The sequence below is a fragment of the Maylandia zebra genome, linkage group LG6, assembly GCF_041146795.1.
Source record: "Maylandia zebra isolate NMK-2024a linkage group LG6, Mzebra_GT3a, whole genome shotgun sequence".
Lineage (NCBI taxonomy): Eukaryota > Metazoa > Chordata > Actinopteri > Cichliformes > Cichlidae > Maylandia > Maylandia zebra.
In genome coordinates, this window is record NC_135172.1 from 22163226 (window position 1) to 22182098 (window position 18873).

An 18873-nucleotide genomic window follows, 5' to 3' on the forward strand; every position below is an offset into this window, starting at 1 on the left:
TCGACACGTGACTCCTCTCGCGTCGCTCCTGCAAAGTTAAAAACAGACTTTGTTTATCTTCCAGGCTGTTTGATGAAATGCTCTTCAACTAGTTCACCCGCTTCCTTCCCCCCACAGCGTGATTGTTTTTTTTTAACTTTACACCCCAGCTGTGCACGCGGACAAGAGGACTGAACTCCTCCATCTCGCGCCTTCACTCATTTTTACTCATCTTTTTTTTACTCCTCTCTAAGCTAAGCACGAAAAAGACACTCCAGCGTCTCTCTTGCCCGTAAAACTCGCAGTAAACGAGGCTGCTGTGCAGAGGTTTGACCTGCAGGACTGTTATTTATTTATTTTTATTATTTTATTTTAGTGGGGGCCCTCTTGCAGCTAACGGCAGCTCGACGGGAGGAGGAGTGCACCGCCAGGGGTTTTTAATCGAGCATTTGAAGAGAGAGAGCGCCATGGCGACCGACATGGACACCGCTCCTCAGGCCGACGGTGAGTGGGTCCAACCTCGATGCGAAGCCTTGGAGAAGCAACCACACAGATAGGGCCTCCTCGCTCGATCCATTGTCCCTCCTCGCATGGGACTGTCTGCAACGCCAGCCATGCTCCCACTACCATGTGCTCCGTTTAAAAAACCAGACACGCACACACAGGGAGGCGGTGGTGGGTGCAAAAGATTAAAAATAAATCTGTGCACTGTAGCGCAGATTTGCGTTTTCGACTCGCACCAAACCCCATTTGTATTTTTACTGTTTTTTTTTCTTTTGTAAGCTTGCTGTTGGTCTGCTTTTACATTTAACCCTTTCGCGCTTTTGATTGGACGAGATCGTGCTTACTTCCGCTTTTGCGAGTCGTCGTTGAGACTTTTTCTTATAGTCCATCTTCGATGCCAAGGAAGCGCGCACACACAAAAACGAACAAAGAAAGGAGTTTGTGTTTAAGCTGACAGACACGATTCCTCCGTCTGTGCGTGCGCGTGGCACCATGTCACCCTGCGTGTTTTAAAAGCTGTGCAGGTGGCATTAAACCTCAATATCCTGCACCAAGTCATATGTTGAGATCCGGGTTTGCGGAAGATATCACCGTGTTTGATCATAGATATAAACGAAACCGAGGTTGCTTGTTTGTTTTTTGCGTTCTTGGGTTATATGAGCGATGGTTTTGATGATCATTGCGCTCTATTTGTTGTTGTTGTTGTTGTTATTGTTGTTTTATGGTAACATGACCCACATGGTTTCGACGGTGATGTGGAAATGTACAGCCCACTCCAGAATACGAGCCAACAGCGAAACCTTACATAAGCTCTGCGTTGCAGTGCATTTAAGTGTTACATAAGAAATGCATTATTAGCGCCAAGGTTGTATGGATCACACTTACCATAATCTTCCATTGGTTTGTTTGCCTGAAAACGCCCTGCAGCTGCCTGTCCCAAGGTTGTCTGTGCAGACTGTATGTGTGTGTGTGTGTGTGTATATGTATATACATATATGTATGTATATGTGACACCCCACATGGTGCATTATTGGTATGTCATAGTAGTGAGAGCATGTGTGCACGGATGGGTATTTCTGCATTAACTTCCTTGAAGGTCAAGCCTCATTGATGAGGTTGCGACAGGCACCGTCAAAGAGTCTATTGTCTGGCTTGGAAAACAAGAAGAACGGCTCCTCGTTAGGTCGTGGATCAGTCTGAGCTCACACAGCAGTGGGTGTAAAGTCGTATTAATCCGCCCAGATGATCGGACCTTTAGGCCGTTTCTGTCAGTTCTGCAACAAGGTGCTGCTGTTAGGTGTTAATTAAGGTGTAATAAGATGAGTTATTAGTGGCTGAAGTGATGGCTTTGCACTGCCAGAACATCCCATCTACTGGGTTTAAATGGGAACTTCTGCAACAGAACAAGCCTCTCCTCACTTTCAAAACTGTGTCAAGTGCAAAAGTATTTGACCCTGGAAATAGTTTTGGAGCTTCTTGCAGCTTTTATTCTTATTACACCAACACAATCGACTAATGGCAGCGCAGCGTTTGCATTTATCCTCCTCTTTATGGTCATTTGGCACGGATTTAAAAGGGCTTCTATAAAAAAACTTGGTCTAAAAATTAGACACTGCCCCTGTGAGCAGGATGTTTCCCCACAGTGTGGGAGCAGGTCTGTGATCTCTTCAGAGAGAGAGCATGTGTATATATGTGCGTTAAGGGCATCGTGGCCATAAACATCACGTTGGACCTCTTTGTGGCTGCTCTTCTTTTGTTACCTCTTCACATTTGTGAAAAACATGTTTGCACACACCATCAGGCCCTTTAGTTCGTAAGCTGAGCAAACCGCCCGTGCTTGACAACACACGAGTGATTGGCTGATGATAACAAAACGAGCCATCAGCCTCTCGACTGTTTATCAGAGTAGCTCTAATCTTTTGTGAGCACTTTATCATTGTCGTTGTTGTTCTGCAACCAGCAAACGTTTCCAACATAAAAAAAAAAACAAGGACCGAGCACTTTCTTTTTTTTTTTTTTTCTGTCTTTTTTTTGTTGTTGCACGTGTGGCCTGCTTGTGAGCCCGCTGCAGTTGTATATTTAAGCACAAATCACCATCCAAGTTTAGGCTAAGTGCCTGGCACATGTTTTTAAGGAAAAATTCTGTCGGAGTTTCTTTTCATTAAACTGAAATGACAGTTAAACCTCAAAGACATCCACACCCTACCCCCTCTTTTATCATGGTGCAGATGCTTATTTGGCCCCAAAGGACATCCCACTCACATTTGCTTGAGTTAATGTAGAAAGATGTCTATATATTTACAGCTACTCTTGATTTTAACCCTCTGAAACTGAGATTAGTAGTTTGTGCCGTACATATTTACCTTTTGTGAAGCCCTTGTATGTGCAGACTACACCTGAGTGTGAGTATTTGTTAGAGGGTAGGGTGTGTCAGCTGAAGCTTTCTTTGAGAGTGAACATGTTAAATATATCCGTCATCTACACATCAATGGCTTTGACTACGTCATAAGACGTGCAGACTTTGTGCTTTGACTAAAAAGAACTTGCTGTACTTGCATACATCTAACTTTATACTTGGGCAGCACATGTACTATATTTACAGCTTTGATAAACTAGGTGCGTCCCTTTGGAGTAATGTGAAAACTCTGCTCCACTGACCTTCTTCTCATTCATGCACGCCTCGGTCGTGCAGATACTTAAAGCTGAACTGGGCCGATCATGTTCTCTGCCAGCGACTAGCTCCCATATGTCATGCAGGGCAGAGGTCCTGCGCTGGCCTGCGTCTGCCTATATCTGTATGTGTGTTAAGTGGGTGGGAGGGGGAGGTTTCCATTGGGTGCTCTAGTAGGTGTGCAGTGTTAGTGTTAAAGGCTAGAGTGCGATTTGTTGTTGCAGTTTTACAGGACTGCGACGGTGACACTCAGGCCTGTTTTAAGAAGACAGCCATGTGGTCTTTGTAGAGTCTAAAAGTTAGCAGGCTTGGTTGGATTTGCTTACATTTTCTTATGCAACTCTTGTCTTTGCAAACTGCTTTTTTTTTTTTTCCTCCGTGCCTTCTCATTTTTCTGCTCCTTTCCAGTTGGTCAGTTGTGTGTTTGGCACTTTGCCATTGGGTAGTTCCTAATTTACTGCCCGGACAGGCCCTTGTGGCCTGTGCTGAGGAGGGAGGAGGAGGAACCAAAGGAGGAGGAGGTGACACGTGGTCGGTTGTTTACAGGTTTTGGAAGGCCAGGGTGTGGTGCTACTTTTACTTCAACAGGTTAAATCAGGATGGTTCCTCCTTCCTTTTCTTTGTTATTAACTTTACTGTGAACTCTGCAGATGTGTTGTTTTGTTGTAATGTCATTTAAAAAGAAAAAAGAAAAGCAGGAAACCACAAGTTACAGTTGGTTCTCCTTTTTTTTGGATACTTATCTGTTGCTGGGACGCCCTGTGTGTGTTTTCAGCTTGTCCTTATAACCTGTATGGCTATAACTCCACAAACTTCCTTTTGGAGCCATGCATTAGGGTGCTGAGTATGAATTTCACCCTCAGGCATTCCTCCTGCTGCTTTCCCTCACTCCTACAGTGCTGTCATGTGATCATTCATGGACCCAGCCATGCCATATGTAGTCAAGTCCACTCTAGCTGCGCCCCACAGACCGCGAGAACATAGAGGAGTTAAAAAAAACAAAAAAAAAAACTGGCGTCAGCATTTCTACAGCATGTGCTCTCCTTTGCTCGCTCCCTCCTCCCTCCATGCCTGCATCACAGCTCCAGTCACACTTGTTGGTTTGTTGTTTGTTTCACCACGCTTGCAAGAAGCTAACTTTCGGTTAATTTATGTTCCCTTTTTTTTCTCCATACACCCATAGAAGCGTATTAAAATACCGACTCAATCCACCTTATGTCTTCTGAAAATGCTGGTGAGTGTCAAAAAGCTATGCATGCGAGTGAGTTTGCACTGCAGACTTCCTGAATAATGTTTTGCCTGTTATGTGACCTTTGGTTTGCTGTGCAAAACACTGCCCTGACACACACAGGTGGACAGAAAGCCAGTGTATTAGCTGAAGGGTGCACTTGATTGTTTGCAAATGCAAGAAAAATTAAGACTGGAAGTTGGCCCGTAAACCTTCGGTATGAACTATTTTGCTATAGTCGTGCAGCTGTTCTTATGCAGAAAAAGTCACAAAGCGAGACTTCTTGCACAACACCGATAGGTTAAATGTTGCCATGTCGTCTTGCCAGAGTGAGTCTTGGCTTTGTAAACATCCACGGGAAATACAGTCACCATTAACTGTTCAGGCTTGCAGCTAAACTTGGCTTTAGTAACAGAGCTGTACCTTTTTAAACTCACTTTTTAAATTGTATTTATTTTTTTGTGTTTTACTCAGACAAGAGCAGTTTTTATGAAAGTTGCTTACCTCAGAAATCAGTCCGCTGCTGTAGGTGATTTGAGTCGTCTGTGTTATTGTTCAGAAAACTAGTGCTGGATTATTTTTAGACTCGTGTGTTGTTACTAAATAGTAGTTTAATGTTTACCTTTTACTGTGGCTTCCGTTCTTGTCAGTGTGTCCTTTGTTTTTCTTTTTTTGCAGTCGTCACAAAGGGCAAAACTGGGAACACTTGAGTGTTGATGTTTTTTAAAGTCGCTCAAATAATATTTAAAGTTTTCCACTGTGAAAAACTATTTTTAAAGGCGACGTTGGTAGATGATCCATCTACCAATCAGAAAACTCCCTTTGAACAGGAAGAAACCTCCAGCAGAACCAGCCTCAGGGAAGGGCAGCCATCTGCAGCGACCGGTTAGGGGATGGAGACAGGACAAAGACGTGCTATAAAAAACTTTATATTTATTGTCTGTATACTTGTGGCCATTCTGTGTACTTTTATAAGGTTGTTTGTCACAGTGTAGACCAGTTCATTAACGAACAAATCCACTCCTCTCACTGCAGGGAGGTTTGCTCCTGGTGGCACCGTGGCGGAGGCTAACCATCCGTACAGCGACGACGACGACTCGCTAAATGAGGCCGAGGTGAACGGCAACTGGACGCCCCAGGAAAAGGCGCTCCACGAGGCTCGTCTGAAAGCTAAAGCCAAGCGTCGCCTGCGCAAATCCTCGTCTCGCAACTCCACCAGCGAGTCTTTCTCGGAGTCGGGAGAAGTGGCGGGTGGTGACCCGCACAGCCCGAAAGGCAAAGTCAACACCAATGACCGGAAATCCAGGACGGGCAAAGGCAGAGGCCTGCCAAAAAAAGGTATAATTTGCAGTCCGCTGCAATTTTCAGCCCTTTTTTCCATTAGTTTCTACTTGGATCGGCTCAACGCGACTCAAGGGGCTGTTATAGCAACACAACAGAACGTCCAGTGACATCATTTGTTTGCAACACGAACGCTACAACAAAGGCGGACATTGAGGCGATTGCATACCTGCTCCTCACTCTGTGGCATTTTGTCAGACTCGAGGACCACAGTGTTGTTTCTGTGCAGCCAATTCCCCTCGATGCTCTGTTTCAAAAATGACATCACTTTTTCAGATCGCCTCGAATTGTTTGGAATCCCACCCGAGTACGTACTTAAAAACTACTCGGTACCAGGTGAAACCCTAAAAACCACGTTGAGTCGTGCCGAGTAGATACTGATGGAAAAGGGTTATTAGCGATGTACCTTCTTTCTGAATCTGTCCAAAACTGCATTGCTGCATCTGGTGCTTTCACCGCTCTAATTGATTTGGCACCTTTTGAATAGTGTGTAGCCGTCACCTACTCAATGCAATGCAAGCATATGGCATTATAGTAGCAGTGCAGTTATGTTTGAAGCAATGCATCCTGAGCATCATGACTTATACTGCTGACTGTTAATGCTGACTGTTAATGCTGACTCTTCGTGTTCAGGTGGGGCAGGTGGTAAAGGAGTTTGGGGAGCTGCTGGGATGGTTTACGAAGATGAGGAGCCCGACATACACGACCCCAACTATGATGAATCTTATCAGGTGAGGCCGCTGGGGGGTTTGTCTTTTAACACTTCAGATTATCTGCAAGCAGGTTTGTTTTATATCTGTAAGTCCTTTGCTTTCAAATGCTGGCATCCAGCAGTCAGGGGGCTTTTGTTTGTGTTTTTTTTCCTTCCAGCAGTCAGTGCATTGGATGGCACCCTTTATCTCTTTATGTCCACGTTCTGATTCTGAACTGCTGATGAGATGCATTGTAATCCATCTCCCATGCTACGCAGAAACACCGGAAATGTTGACAGTAGGATTTCCTGGGAAATACAAGACTGTTTTCATATCAAAAATCTTAACAAGCTTTGTTTGAAACCCATTAAAAAAATTGGTCTGCTAGCATGTTTCTTAAATCCAGATGGCTCCGTCCCATTGCAGTCAACACTATTTGCAATCTTTAACCCCGTTATCATCCATGTGACGCCAAAGGCCGAGTTTGTTTGTCTCTTGCTGCACTTGCGACTGAATGCAGGCTGGGAACGGCGCTCCTGTCTGTAAAATGCTGATAACTGTTTGGAAATGGCTCAGAAAAGCCGGTGTGATTTCAGCCTTGACTGGAGCACGAAGGTGGCGTAAAGATGTTGACTGTTAAAAGGGAACTGGGACAGAGTGGTACAGAAAAATAGACGAGACATGTGCAGACTTTGGACTTTGAATCAGACTGCACAGATCACCTGTTAAAGGAGCTGCCTAGAAATGGGAACTGTAACACGCTGGAATGCCTCTTTTCTCTTCTTTGACTAATTATTTTTAGGAGGTGGTTTTTCCTTAAAATAACTCAAATAATTAAGAGGTCTTGTAGAAATGTATATGTTAGCCTGCACTGAGATTATCATTTGTGCTCCAGGTTGTTCAAAACCTCAGCTGAACGTTAGTTTACTCATATCCTTGGAATTCGTAAATACAAGTGTTGGGACAGAAGTTTAGGTTAAAGCTCACCGGTAGCCCGTTTTCAGTCAGTGTTATGTTTACACATCTTCTGTGGAGTTTTTGGTATGCCCAAAAAGGAAAAGTTTTCAATAGATGAACTGAAAGGTCAAAATGGTTGTGAGACTTTCAAAGGTAACAACTTCTGGTTTCTTTGGGGAGAAACACAAACTCAGTATGAGTCTTGCACAGCTCTCTGGGGATCTGGTGGATGTTCAGAGCTTTAATAACGGAAAGAAAAGCACCTCAAGAATGAATATGGATGCTCTCGTGAAAATTCCAGTGAAAAATATCTTATATATCATGCAGTTATACGAAATTAGCTCATACAGTACAGTGCAAAAGCCTCGAGTCACCCCTCGTTTCTTTGTATTTTAAAAGAATTTTCTTTAAGCTACTTAACACTGAACTACGACTCATTCAAGCATAAAAAGGCCGCCTAATTCGAGGATGAACCAGTGTTGTCTACACATAACAGACAAAAAACAATTCCAGCATTTTGTTGCTACAAGTCCACACAGTGTGTTCCCATTTCTTGAGTTCAATCTATAAGAACACTAAAGTTAACAGGTTGACTGTCATAAAAAATTATTTTTGGACCAATAAGGTCATTTCCTAAGAGCTATTAGGCTTAAAACTTAAAATATCTACAGCAGATGAAAGTATCTGAAAGCCTGACACCTATGACATCAGAAATGGTCTCATTGGAAGGGTAACTCTCAAGACGCCATTCTGAAGAAGACTGAGGAATATGACATTACACAAGAAATGGGCTGAAAATCAGTTTTAAAATCAGTTTTAACAGGTCTTATGGAGTGATGAATCCAAACTTAAAACTTTTAGTTCAAATCAATGCCACTATGTACAGAGGAGGTCAGGAGAGAGGCACAACAGTGAGTGTATAAAGCCATCAGTAAAACATGGCACATTCAGTAACATCTGGAAAGCATCCAGGAGAACGGGGTTAAAAAAAAAAAGAGGCAGCCGGCATCCAAAGAAGAGCTTTGAATGTCCTTCCAGGATCTTGGGAACTGTTCCTGAAGACTACTTAAAGAAATTACAGTGAAGCCTGTCTCAGAAGAATAAAGGTGTCCGTTTGAGTCTTAAGCTCATTAGAATTATACAAACTCTGTTATTGACTGTTTTACCCTGTACAGAATGTTTGCATGTTTCAAACCACTGCACCTATTTTCCTAGCAAAGTATAAAGAAATGAGGGGTGGCTCAAGACTTTTGCACAGTACTGTAAGTTGAACTGTGTATTTTAGAATTGTTGAAAATACTTCATATAATCCTGAAACAAAGCTGATGAGAAATTCAACAATGAACGTGCATCCGCTCTGCTGTGCGTGCTTGTTTCTGACTGACGCCGCGTGTGTGTATTTTTTACACAGGGGGACACGGTCTACGAGACGGTCGTGCCCGAGATAGACGAGAAGGAACTTGAGAAAATGGTGAACCCGATTGTACAGGAGTACTTTGAGCACGGGGACACAAAAGAGGTTCAGGTAAGTAATTATAATAAAGCTTTTGAAGTCTGTGCATGCTGACCAAGAGTGAGCAGGTTTAAAGAACAAAGCTGGATGACTGAAGTAATGTGGAGCTTTTAACAACAGGTGTATTGGGCTGTGCTCACCCTATGCACGGGTGCCAAGCACACGAAGGCACTCGCACTGTGCTTTGATTGTCTGGGCCTGATTAGGCTTCGGTTTGTGTCTCTCGCTTCTGAAAAGCATAATGTGTTTGTGTTTTGGGGTCATTTTTAAAAATGCTTAAACTGTAAAAACTAAATGCAGTTCTCCCTCCAAACCCTATCAGATGCTGTTGAAGGAGCTCAATTTGGGCCAGCACAAGTACGAGTTCTCCTCTCTGGCTGTGTCCCTGTCCCTCGAAGGCAAGGCGAGCCACAGAGAACTGACCTCCCGCCTGCTGTCTGATCTGTCGGGGAAGATGCTGTCGCAAAGTGAGATGGGGCGAGCTTTCGACAAGATGCTTAAAGAGCTCCCGGACCTCATCCTGGACACACCGGATGCCCCGCAGGTAGAGCTGATGCATGATGGGAAGAAACACTCACAGATATGCTACCAAATATAACTGTGTGCTTCAGAGGGTGGAGAGGGTTCAACCGTGGTTAAGTGTAAACCCCTTTTTATCCCAAAGGTGCACACAAATCCTCTTCAAATATTACACATGCTCTTTGTATCTTTCTTCTATTACGAGGCAGCAAAATGTTGCATACTAGATCGCCACCTTCAGCAGTGCAGAGGCCTAATACATTTAAGAGCTAAAACTAAATAATAAAACAAATGTTAGTCGGGTATGTTTGTTATGTGGCTTCACTTGGTTCGCTTAATCTTTCCTCCTGTTCCTTGCAGATGTTAGGCCAGTTTATAGCCAGAGCCATCGCAGACCACGTCCTCCCCATGTCATTCCTGGACTGCTACAAGGGCAAAGTGGACTGTGAGCATGCCAGGTGAAAGCTGCAGTTCAACGCGTTGTAAGAAAGGCTGTATTGTGCCCCTGCCACCCTTCCCCTCCACCTAACTGTGATCCTTTTCTTTAGAGTGGCTTTAGACCGCGCTGCTGTGCTGCTGTCCATGAAGAGGGAGATGGTTCGCCTGGACAACGTGTGGGGTGTCGGTGGAGGTCTGAGACCTGTCAAACATCTCATCAAAGAGGTAAGCCTCACCCCGTTCAGAAACTGATGTCACTCGCTTGTGATATCATAGTGAATCCCTCACATTGGAGTTCCAAGTGTGTATTACATTATGTAATGTAAACAGGGCGAAAACGGTGCATGCTGGGTAGAGCGCCACAGTCTAGCTGCTGTGTCAGCAAAGATTTTTTTTCCCCCCTGAGAAGTGAGAATTTAAAAAAGAAAAAAAAGGCATGGGAGGGGCAGACATAAACAAACACACTCTCACAGTAGAGTCTCTTTCTGCCAAATCAATACAATAAACAGTGTGTGAGAATATAAACAGGATTTAATTTAAATCACCTTATAAGCGTCAACATATGCATAGATTTAAAAAACCCAGAGTGTCCTGCAATAACATGATAAATAAATGATTAAAATTAAGACGGTCTCAATCGATTCCTCTCCTTGTGTCTTGATCCCTCCCTCTAAAGGTGTGAGGAGGCGAGGGAAAGACACAAGGAGACAGGATTTGACACAACAAGCCTTCTCTCTCCTCTGCTCGTGTGATGCACATTATGAACTGAGACACGCTTTAACGTGGCGTACTGAAATTGGTTTCTAGGTCGCAGGCCGGAGGATGGAGGACAGAGGATTAGTGCAGAGTGTACCGTGCAACTTCATGTACACTTAAGTCCATATGTTTCCCTCCTTTTAAATTATGGGGTTTAAAAAAAGGACCTTGTTAATTGCTTAAAACTGGGGTATTGTTGTCACCCTGCCAGGTGGGCAGGGGCAATGGACACGTACGTTTGTAAATGCAACAACGTGAGAGCGATGCGATGTAGGAGTTTTAAAATGATACCGTAGGTTCATCTACTTAAAATCTTGGGACAAGTTTGGATCTTAGTGACCTTGACCTAAGGATCAGGGGTCAGAGGTAAAGTTTTATGAAAATCTACTGAATTTGATACATAGGATTTTGAAATTGATACCATAGCTGTGTCTGTGATCACCAGTATTTTTATGCACAATGACCTGCTTTTTTCCAGAAGCTCCAAATTAATTTAGCTGACTGATGAGCAATTTCATGGCCAGGTGAGGCCTATTCTCTTATTTAATGGCAGCTGATCCATCTGGAGATCATCACATCAGAAGTTAATTGAAAATGTTACATTTCTGTTTTATAGCTTGGCACTTTAATTTTAAATATGAGGCTCGAGGAGATCTCACTGCGGTAGAGGCAGTGTATCATTAGGCTGAAAAACTAAAATAAAACCAGTTGGAGAGAACAAAAACTTTAGGAGTGACCAGATCAACAATCTGCTGCATTCTCAACAACACCAAAAGAAGGCAACTAAAGTGGAGGTTAATTGTTTCCATGGTTTCCGTGAGTTTCACTCAAGAACAAGAAGGGCAAATTAACACTTTGGGGGGGAATGATTTGGACTGATGATGATAAAGTGCGCTTAGAGAAGAGAAACGACTCATAATCCAAAACATACATGATGATCATCGTGGAGGCAGCATTACGGCACAGGTGCGTATGCAGCCGGCCCACTAGGGTTTATTGATGATGTGGCTGCTGATAGAAGTAGCAGGATGGACTGAAGTGGACGGGGCTATGCTCTCTGTTCAGATTCAGCTAAATTCTGCAAAACCGATTGGACGACGCTTCACAGCGCAAGTAGATAATGAGCCAAAGCCCTGCAAAAGCAACTCTAGATTTTATGGAGGCAAAGAAATGATATACTCAGGCGCCAAGTCAGTCACCTGATCTCAACCCAGTAGAGCGTGATTTTTAGTTGGTAAAGACAAAACTGAAGGCAGAAAAACCCACAAACACGCAGCGACTGAAGGCAGAGCATCTCAAGGGAGGAGACGCAGCATTTGGCTTCCAGACTTTAGGCAGTCAAATGCAGTGCAAAGGATTTTTCATCCAAATATGAAAACAGTCTTTATGTTTAAAATTGTTAGTTTGTCCAATTATGTTTAAGCCTCTGAAAATGGAGGGCTGTGTATAAAAATGGCTGTAATTGTTAGACAGTTAACACAAAACTCTTGTTAAACCCCTTGAATTAAAGTTGAAAGTCTGCACTTCAATCACAATTTACTTTTTTAAACTTATTTTTTATTGAAAATGGCTTAATAAGTAATCATAATAAGTAATCATCTGCGTGTGCTTGTGCTGATGGGCTCTGCTACTCGGTCTTTTGTTTCTCTGGTTTGTTTTTGTTTACAATCACTCTTCAGTAATCTGGGATTTTGTTGCCGTGTGAATGTGGGTGTGGACAATGTGGGAGTTCCACTTGAGGAAAACAAACCCAAACTGTAAGTTGTGCAACATTTAAAAGAGTGCGAGTGAGAGCGGTGTGTCAGCCTCGGTAGTTTTCAGACCCGTCGCTGAATTGGATCCAAAGTTGACTCAGAAGTGTTGGTCATGCTCAGTGTTTTGAGCATCTTGGATCAATCACGCGCTCTAATCGAATGACTAATCGTTCCATAAATAGGTTGAAGTAAAACCATGCTTCCTGATGTACGTGCAGATCTGCAGTGAGAGTGACATAACCAAACCTGCTATAAAAACAGAGCGGAGACTGAAAATTCAAGCAGAAGTGCAAACAAAGAAATGTTTTTCTTTCTGTCGGGAACGTTAAACATTTCATGATAGATTTTATTTCCCAGATGAAGGTTGGGTTATTCCTGGAGTAATGGCTAGATGAAAATATTTCATAGGCTTTAAATGTTGTCTGGTTAGTTGCAGATTCTGTAATTTGGCAGTAAAAAAAGAAGAAAAAAAGAAAAGGAGCAATTTGATAGCAAGCCTTCCTTGTGCAGCTCATTCTCTCCTCTCTTCTGATCTCCTCCCACCATCATGTGCCTTGATGTGCTTCACATGTATGATTTCTGGCTCTACGTTGGATTTGAACGTTTCTTTTTGTTGTTCTTTACACTCCCTTAAATTGCTCACCTGAGCTGGTCTAAAACAATCTGTGATTGGCCAGAGTCTCCCATCATGAGTGGGTGTCTTTTAAATGAAGGTACAGGGCTCTAGTTAGCCTTTTTCCTGCTTGTGGATTTTCTGTGCATTGATGCCAGGAGACATGTTTTCATACTGGAGCTCCTAACAGAAAAAGATTTACTTACATTTCTGTATACTCTCACCGTGTTTATTGTACATAAACATGGTGAGAGTAAGCACTGGGATAATTCAGTGTAGAACACTGTATGCATGGCTCTTTACTCTTTTATACCTACTCTGAATTAAACGTGGGTTAGTTAGTCTTGATGAGTGTTTGACCTGCAGCTCAACTGATGCGGCAGCAATGCATCAGTTCAGTCTTCTGCTGTGTTTGATAACGTTGCCACACACTGCTAACGTGGCTGTTTGTTTGTTTCAGATGAATCTTCTGCTCAAAGAGTATCTGATATCAGGAGACGTGTCGGAGGCGGAGCACTGTCTCCGGGACCTGGAAGTGCCTCATTTCCACCATGAGCTGGTCTACGAGGTATCCACAGCTTTTTATTTGTTCAAGTCAAGTGAGGTCAAACAAAGTAGAAGGTTTATTTTTTTTCTACTTGTTCTTCACACATAACAGAATAGGAATTAAAATCTGTAAACTGAGCCTTTTTTTTTTTTTTTTTAAAGTGTTTTCTGTCTCTGGTGTCGAGTCAAGTAAACTGAAGAGCAACACTGGGAAGAAAAAAAGAAACTGATCGGTGACAGTCATTTCTGCTTTCTGCCAAGGACACTGTGTGTTTGGCAGTGATTGTCTCTTATTTGCAGTACATGTATTCGCTAAGCTCACTTCAAATCAGTCAAACCAAAATGTGTCCTTGTGTAAGTATAAACAGATTACTGGTTACCAAATTTCAAACGTGCACACAGTTGACAAGCTCAATTTTGGATGGCAAGTTTTTCTGTTCCATATTAGACCGAGTGCAAACAGATGCACGCTTAGTGCACGTATGGCAGCGGTGATAATTCTGCTTCCTTGTGTGACCTTGTGGGTTCCTGCTAAGATTTGCACAATGTTATGCAGCTAATTGCAGTAGAGCCAGTTTTACTTTTCGGGCATGCAGACTTCAAAAACGGATTTTTTCACACAGTCCAAGGTCTGCAAAGGGCACAACTGAGGAGAGCACAGTCGTGGCAGTTTCACCCCCCCTTGTCCTGTCTCATGTTAGTCTAACAGTTGCCTCGGGTGTAGGCTGTAGGCTGAAACACTTTACAATGCTGTAAAATGTTCAGCTCAGAGAATGTTGATGATTACTGGCCTCGATTCTCTTACTTCGATTCATTGATCGGATGATGATACTTGGTGCGTGTTTCTCAGTATTGTGCGTCTATTTCACTTCAGTTTTATTTATATGCTGTCAAATCACAACAGCAGTTTCCTAAAAGTGCTTTATATTGTTAAAAAAAGACTCTTCAACAATACAGAGAAACCCCAACAAGCAGATGAACCTGTATAAGCACGCATGTGGTGAAAGTGGGAGGAAAAAAAACTCCCTTTTAAAAGGAAGCAACTTCTGGCAAGACCAGTTGGGGGTGAAGCAGGGAGACGGGTCCAAAGACACACTGGAAGAGAACCAGAGATTAATAATAATAAATTATGATTAAAGTAGTGTATAAACACAGAGAGAATGAAAAGGAGAGTGGAAAAAGAAACGCCAAGTGCATCATGGGAAGCCTTCAGCAGCTTAGATCTGTTGAAGCATAACTAAGGGAGGATTCGGGGTCACCTGCTACAGCCCTAGCTGTATTCTTTATACTCTTTATCAAAAAGAAAAGATTTAAGCTTAATCTTAAAAGTAAACAGGGTGTCTGTTTCCCATTTCCAAACTGGGAGCCTGTTCCTGAAAGCTGAAGGCTCTTTCTCCCGTTCTACTATTAAATATCCTGGGAGCCACAAGCAAGGTAGCAGTCTGAGAGTGAAGTGCTGTATTGAAGTGATACGGTACTGTGAGGTCTTCAAGATAAGATGGGATCTGATTATTCGAGACCTTGTATGTGAGGAGAAAGATTTTAAATTCAGTTTCTGAATTCATTTTCCAGGCTGTAGTGATGGTGCTGGAGTCTAAAGGTGACACTGCCACTAGTATGATGATGAAGCTCCTGCAGTCCTTCTGGAAAACGGGCCTCATCACTGTTGATCAGATGAACAGGGTTAGTCTCCTTTTATTTTCTACCATTTTATGCACTGTATCACTTTTGTATTACTACTTATACATTTTTTTTTCTCCTGCAGGGTTTCCAGCGCGTCTATGATGAGCTGCCTGAAATCAGCCTAGATGTGCCACATGCCCACTCTATCATGGAGACTTTTGTGGACCTGTGCTATCAGGAGTCTGTCATCACCAAACAGCTGAGGGATGCCTGTCCCTCCAGGTGAATCGGGGTTTATTGTCTAATGATTTCAGGTCCGTTCCACTGAGAGTTTCAGAAAGAATCTGGAAAATAATACATCTTGTCCCTGTTGACAATAAAGGCGTGAAGTGAAGGTGTAATTCCACATTTATCCATGCCAAAACAAAACAATCAAACATAAGTCCCTTTAAATGAGCTGGTACTTATATAGTGCTTTTCTACTCTTATTTAAGCACTCAAATTGCTCTCTCACTTCAAGCCTCATTTACACCAGCGCCCTTTTCTACTTCTAAGTGCTTTTAACTCGTAGAGTGACGTCACTCACAGTTCCAACAGCAGACTCGTGTGCTCATGCAACGTCTTCCACGTGTTAAGGATGGACTAGAACATACCTTTAAACCCGTCAAACAGCACTGGCTGTCAGTTGGAGGACAAACTACAGCTTCCAAAGAACACGTATCGCACATTTTCATGCTCTGATGTTACAGGTTGTCCACACTGGATGGGATGACCTCCTTTTCATTTTCTAAACACGGCTATTATTGCTTAAATACACATCTGTCAGTATTTTCTGGCTTCCTGATCTTGCTCCAGCTCAAGATGCAAATCTTTAAAAACGAGCCACACATACACTGTTACATTTTCAGTAAAGGCCCGGTGATTTCTTGATTGCACTGTGCTTTTTGGACAGCAGACGATTTGCTGTTGTTTTGTTCTCAGTGAGAAAATGTGAAACGTGCCATGTCTTTATCTGTGAGTCTGTGAGCTGCCTACCAACACTAAAACATTTCTCTGTCTTGACTTTCTCCACTAGAGGGCGGAAGCGTTTTGTCAGCGAAGGAGATGGAGGGATGATCAAGACCTAATCTACAGGAGGAAGAGGGGGCATCAGCAGCAGCAGGAAGAGGAGGGGGTGTCTACTGGTTCTTACACCCTGTTTCTGCTCCAGCATGTTTCCCTGAAACCGGACATGCCTGCGGTCTAATGTTTCCTTGTTCCTCTCCTGGTAATGTTTATAATGTCATCAGTTAAAACCAGCGTTTGTTGACGTTTGGTGGAAGTAAACCGAAAAGAGCGGCCTGGGTTCAGATCCCATCATCTTGTTCGTCACTGCTTTCTTTTTTTTTTTTTCTTTTGACCTTTTTGTGATGAATATTCTCTGAGGGTTCATGTGACACTTTTGCCTCAGTCTTTGTACCTGTTTGTCAAGAATAACACAAGTCAGAGCTGCAGAGCTACAGGGGGACAGGCTGGGTTACGTGGGAGATTAATTGCTTTTGTCTCTTGCTTAATTTCACCTGTTACCGTGTCTTTATTTTTTATTTTGTTTTCATTCACATAATGTGCTATAAATGGAAACGCGCACTCAGAGGGACAGAGCATACCGTATCCAGCGAGCACTTAGTAATTTAGCTGAGCAGAAAGGATCTAAAACTCTTCAGCTTCTGTCCTTATTTCGAGGATGCCATGTTTCGTACCTCTTGTTTAAGTTGTTCATTAATGTTTTATGAACAGTGATGACTTTTTTTTTTTTCCTCCTCCTTGAATTTTGGGCTTTGAAGCCAAATGTTTACTTTCGTAAAGCACCAGTGAAAGCAAAAGGTGTTTTGGGCACTATTTGGGTGTTTATCTGAAACTTGCATCAGGGCAAATACACTTCAGAAGCCATTTCTGAAAATGAAGATAAATTGGGGTTAATGTGATTTCAAAATAAATAAATGAGCAATATTTTGAGCACTCTGCTTGCAGTTAACTCGTGTATTTACAGCCACGTGGTCAGCAGTTGATTCTGGACAGGGTAGCCTTCGGTGTGCAGAGACGCTCTAGACGGCGGCGTCTGGTAATTGTCTTTAATGGATTAAGTTTAATGCATGTGTAAAGACAACCCCAGCTTTTCTTGGAAAACGGTCATTGAGACTTTTTCTGCCCCTGTCTTACAGTTTTACATGTTGACCAAAGTTATAATAAATATATTTCATTCATTAAAAAAAAGTAACAAATTGAAGTTTCTGTATTTTGTCATTCATGCGAGCAGCGCACGTGGATAAGTAAGGTTGGAAAACCAGAAATATACAGTCACGTGAAAAGGAAATGACAATCTTTTACTTAAATTACTTAAAGCTCAGATGAACAATACACAACATAATGCATCTTCTAATTATTTTACAAAAACTAGTACATCCTTAATTGTGTTTATTTTTGTGGAATAAACTGATAATCAGCAATTGTGATCTGGTACATTCAGGTGAGTTTACAGGATTAAAAACATCAAAGATCACCGAAAAGCACCTGTTGCTGCCATCAGTCTGGGAAGATTTATAATGCCATTTCCAAACAATTTGAATTCATAATTCTTAAGTCTGGGGAAAAATAATTCACCAGTGGAAAACATTTAAGACAGTTACTGAGAGTAGACATTCCAGGAAATTCGCCACCAGGTCACACAAGTCTCTTTCTTAAAAAGAACATGGCAGCACCGGATAGATTTGCAAACTTTATCTGAAGAAACCACAGGACTTCTGGAACAATGTCCTTTGCACAGAGGAGATCAAAGTGGAGATGTCCTAACACGGCAACTTGGTAGAAAAATCTCATGCCAACTGTCAAGCACGTTGGTGGGAGAGTCATGATTTGTGCTTGTTTTGCAGCCACGGGGCCGTGGTACCTTTCAGTCACTGTTTCAGTGTGTGAATGGGTGGATGACTGGTTGTGTAAAGCGCTTTGGGGTCCTTAGGGACTAGTAAAGCGCTATACAAATACAGGGCATTTACCATTTCAGTCACTGAGTTGATCATGAACTTCTCTGTATACCAAAATATTCTGTCCCAAAACTACAGCTTGGTTCAAATTAACTTCATGGAACAGGACAATAATGTCAAACACGGCAGCAAATCTACAACCAGCCAAGAATCCAGTCAGAGTCCAGACCTCAACCTGACTGAAAAATACTATGACAAGACCTTTCTGTGCATAAAGAAATGCCTGCAAACCTTAACGAAGTAAAGCAGAGTAAGAAAAATCCTCCAAAAATGATTTGCTGCTAAAGTTAAGCTGAAAACAATTCAAGTTACTGCTGCTACAAGGTTGTTCTACAAGCTACTGAATCACGGGGTCCACTCATTTAACGCACACTGATTTAATCAGCGTTTATTAAAATCTTTTATTAAAACCTGTAACCAAGACTCTGGCCCTTTAAGGACATATGTGGCTCTGGTTTAACCTAGCATAGCTTTACTATTCCTACAGTATAAATAAACCGGTTGAGATAAATGTGCGTTAAATTAATTCGCGGTATATAAAATATACCATATACAGTTCACGGTTAAAATCCTACTACTTTTTGTTTAGTAAAATCTATACTTGCTTGTATGCAGTGGTTTATTAAACTCTCATTTTTAACGCTTAAATGAAAACGCCTTCTAAGCGTTAGTTTTACATTTATTCTAATTATAAATATTATTATTATTATTTTTTTTTT

At 42.3% G+C, this 18873-nt stretch overlaps 1 protein-coding gene across 2 annotated transcripts; it reads left to right on the forward strand.

Annotated features, from left to right (window-relative positions):
• On the forward strand, positions 1–17400 carry pdcd4a (programmed cell death 4a). 2 transcript variants are annotated; one of them, XM_004549450.3, is made up of 11 exons: positions 1–483; positions 5418–5720; positions 6357–6454; positions 8784–8897; positions 9208–9429; positions 9765–9862; positions 9953–10067; positions 13426–13533; positions 15084–15194; positions 15277–15416; positions 16210–17400. In XM_004549450.3, the coding sequence occupies exons 1-11, from the start codon at positions 447–449 to the stop codon at positions 16259–16261; spliced, it is 1398 nt and encodes a 465-aa protein (XP_004549507.1). In that variant the 5' UTR covers positions 1–446; the 3' UTR covers positions 16262–17400. The 2 variants fall into 2 exon arrangements, with proteins under 2 accessions (XP_004549507.1, XP_004549508.1); XM_004549451.5 differs by lacking the exon at positions 1–483 and adding an exon at positions 4251–4388.
• Positions 17401–18873: the final 1473 nt, after the last annotated feature.

Bases quoted from the DNA above. Each gene is read 5' to 3' on its own strand.
- pdcd4a (XM_004549450.3), top strand. From the start codon at position 447: ATGGCGACCGACATGGACACCGCTCCTCAGGCCGACG. The intron at 15,195-15,276 runs GTTAGTCTCCTT...TTTCTCCTGCAG, and splicing joins CTGTTGATCAGATGAACAGG to GGTTTCCAGCGCGTCTATGA. The intron at 15,417-16,209 runs GTGAATCGGGGT...TTTCTCCACTAG, and splicing joins AGGGATGCCTGTCCCTCCAG to AGGGCGGAAGCGTTTTGTCA.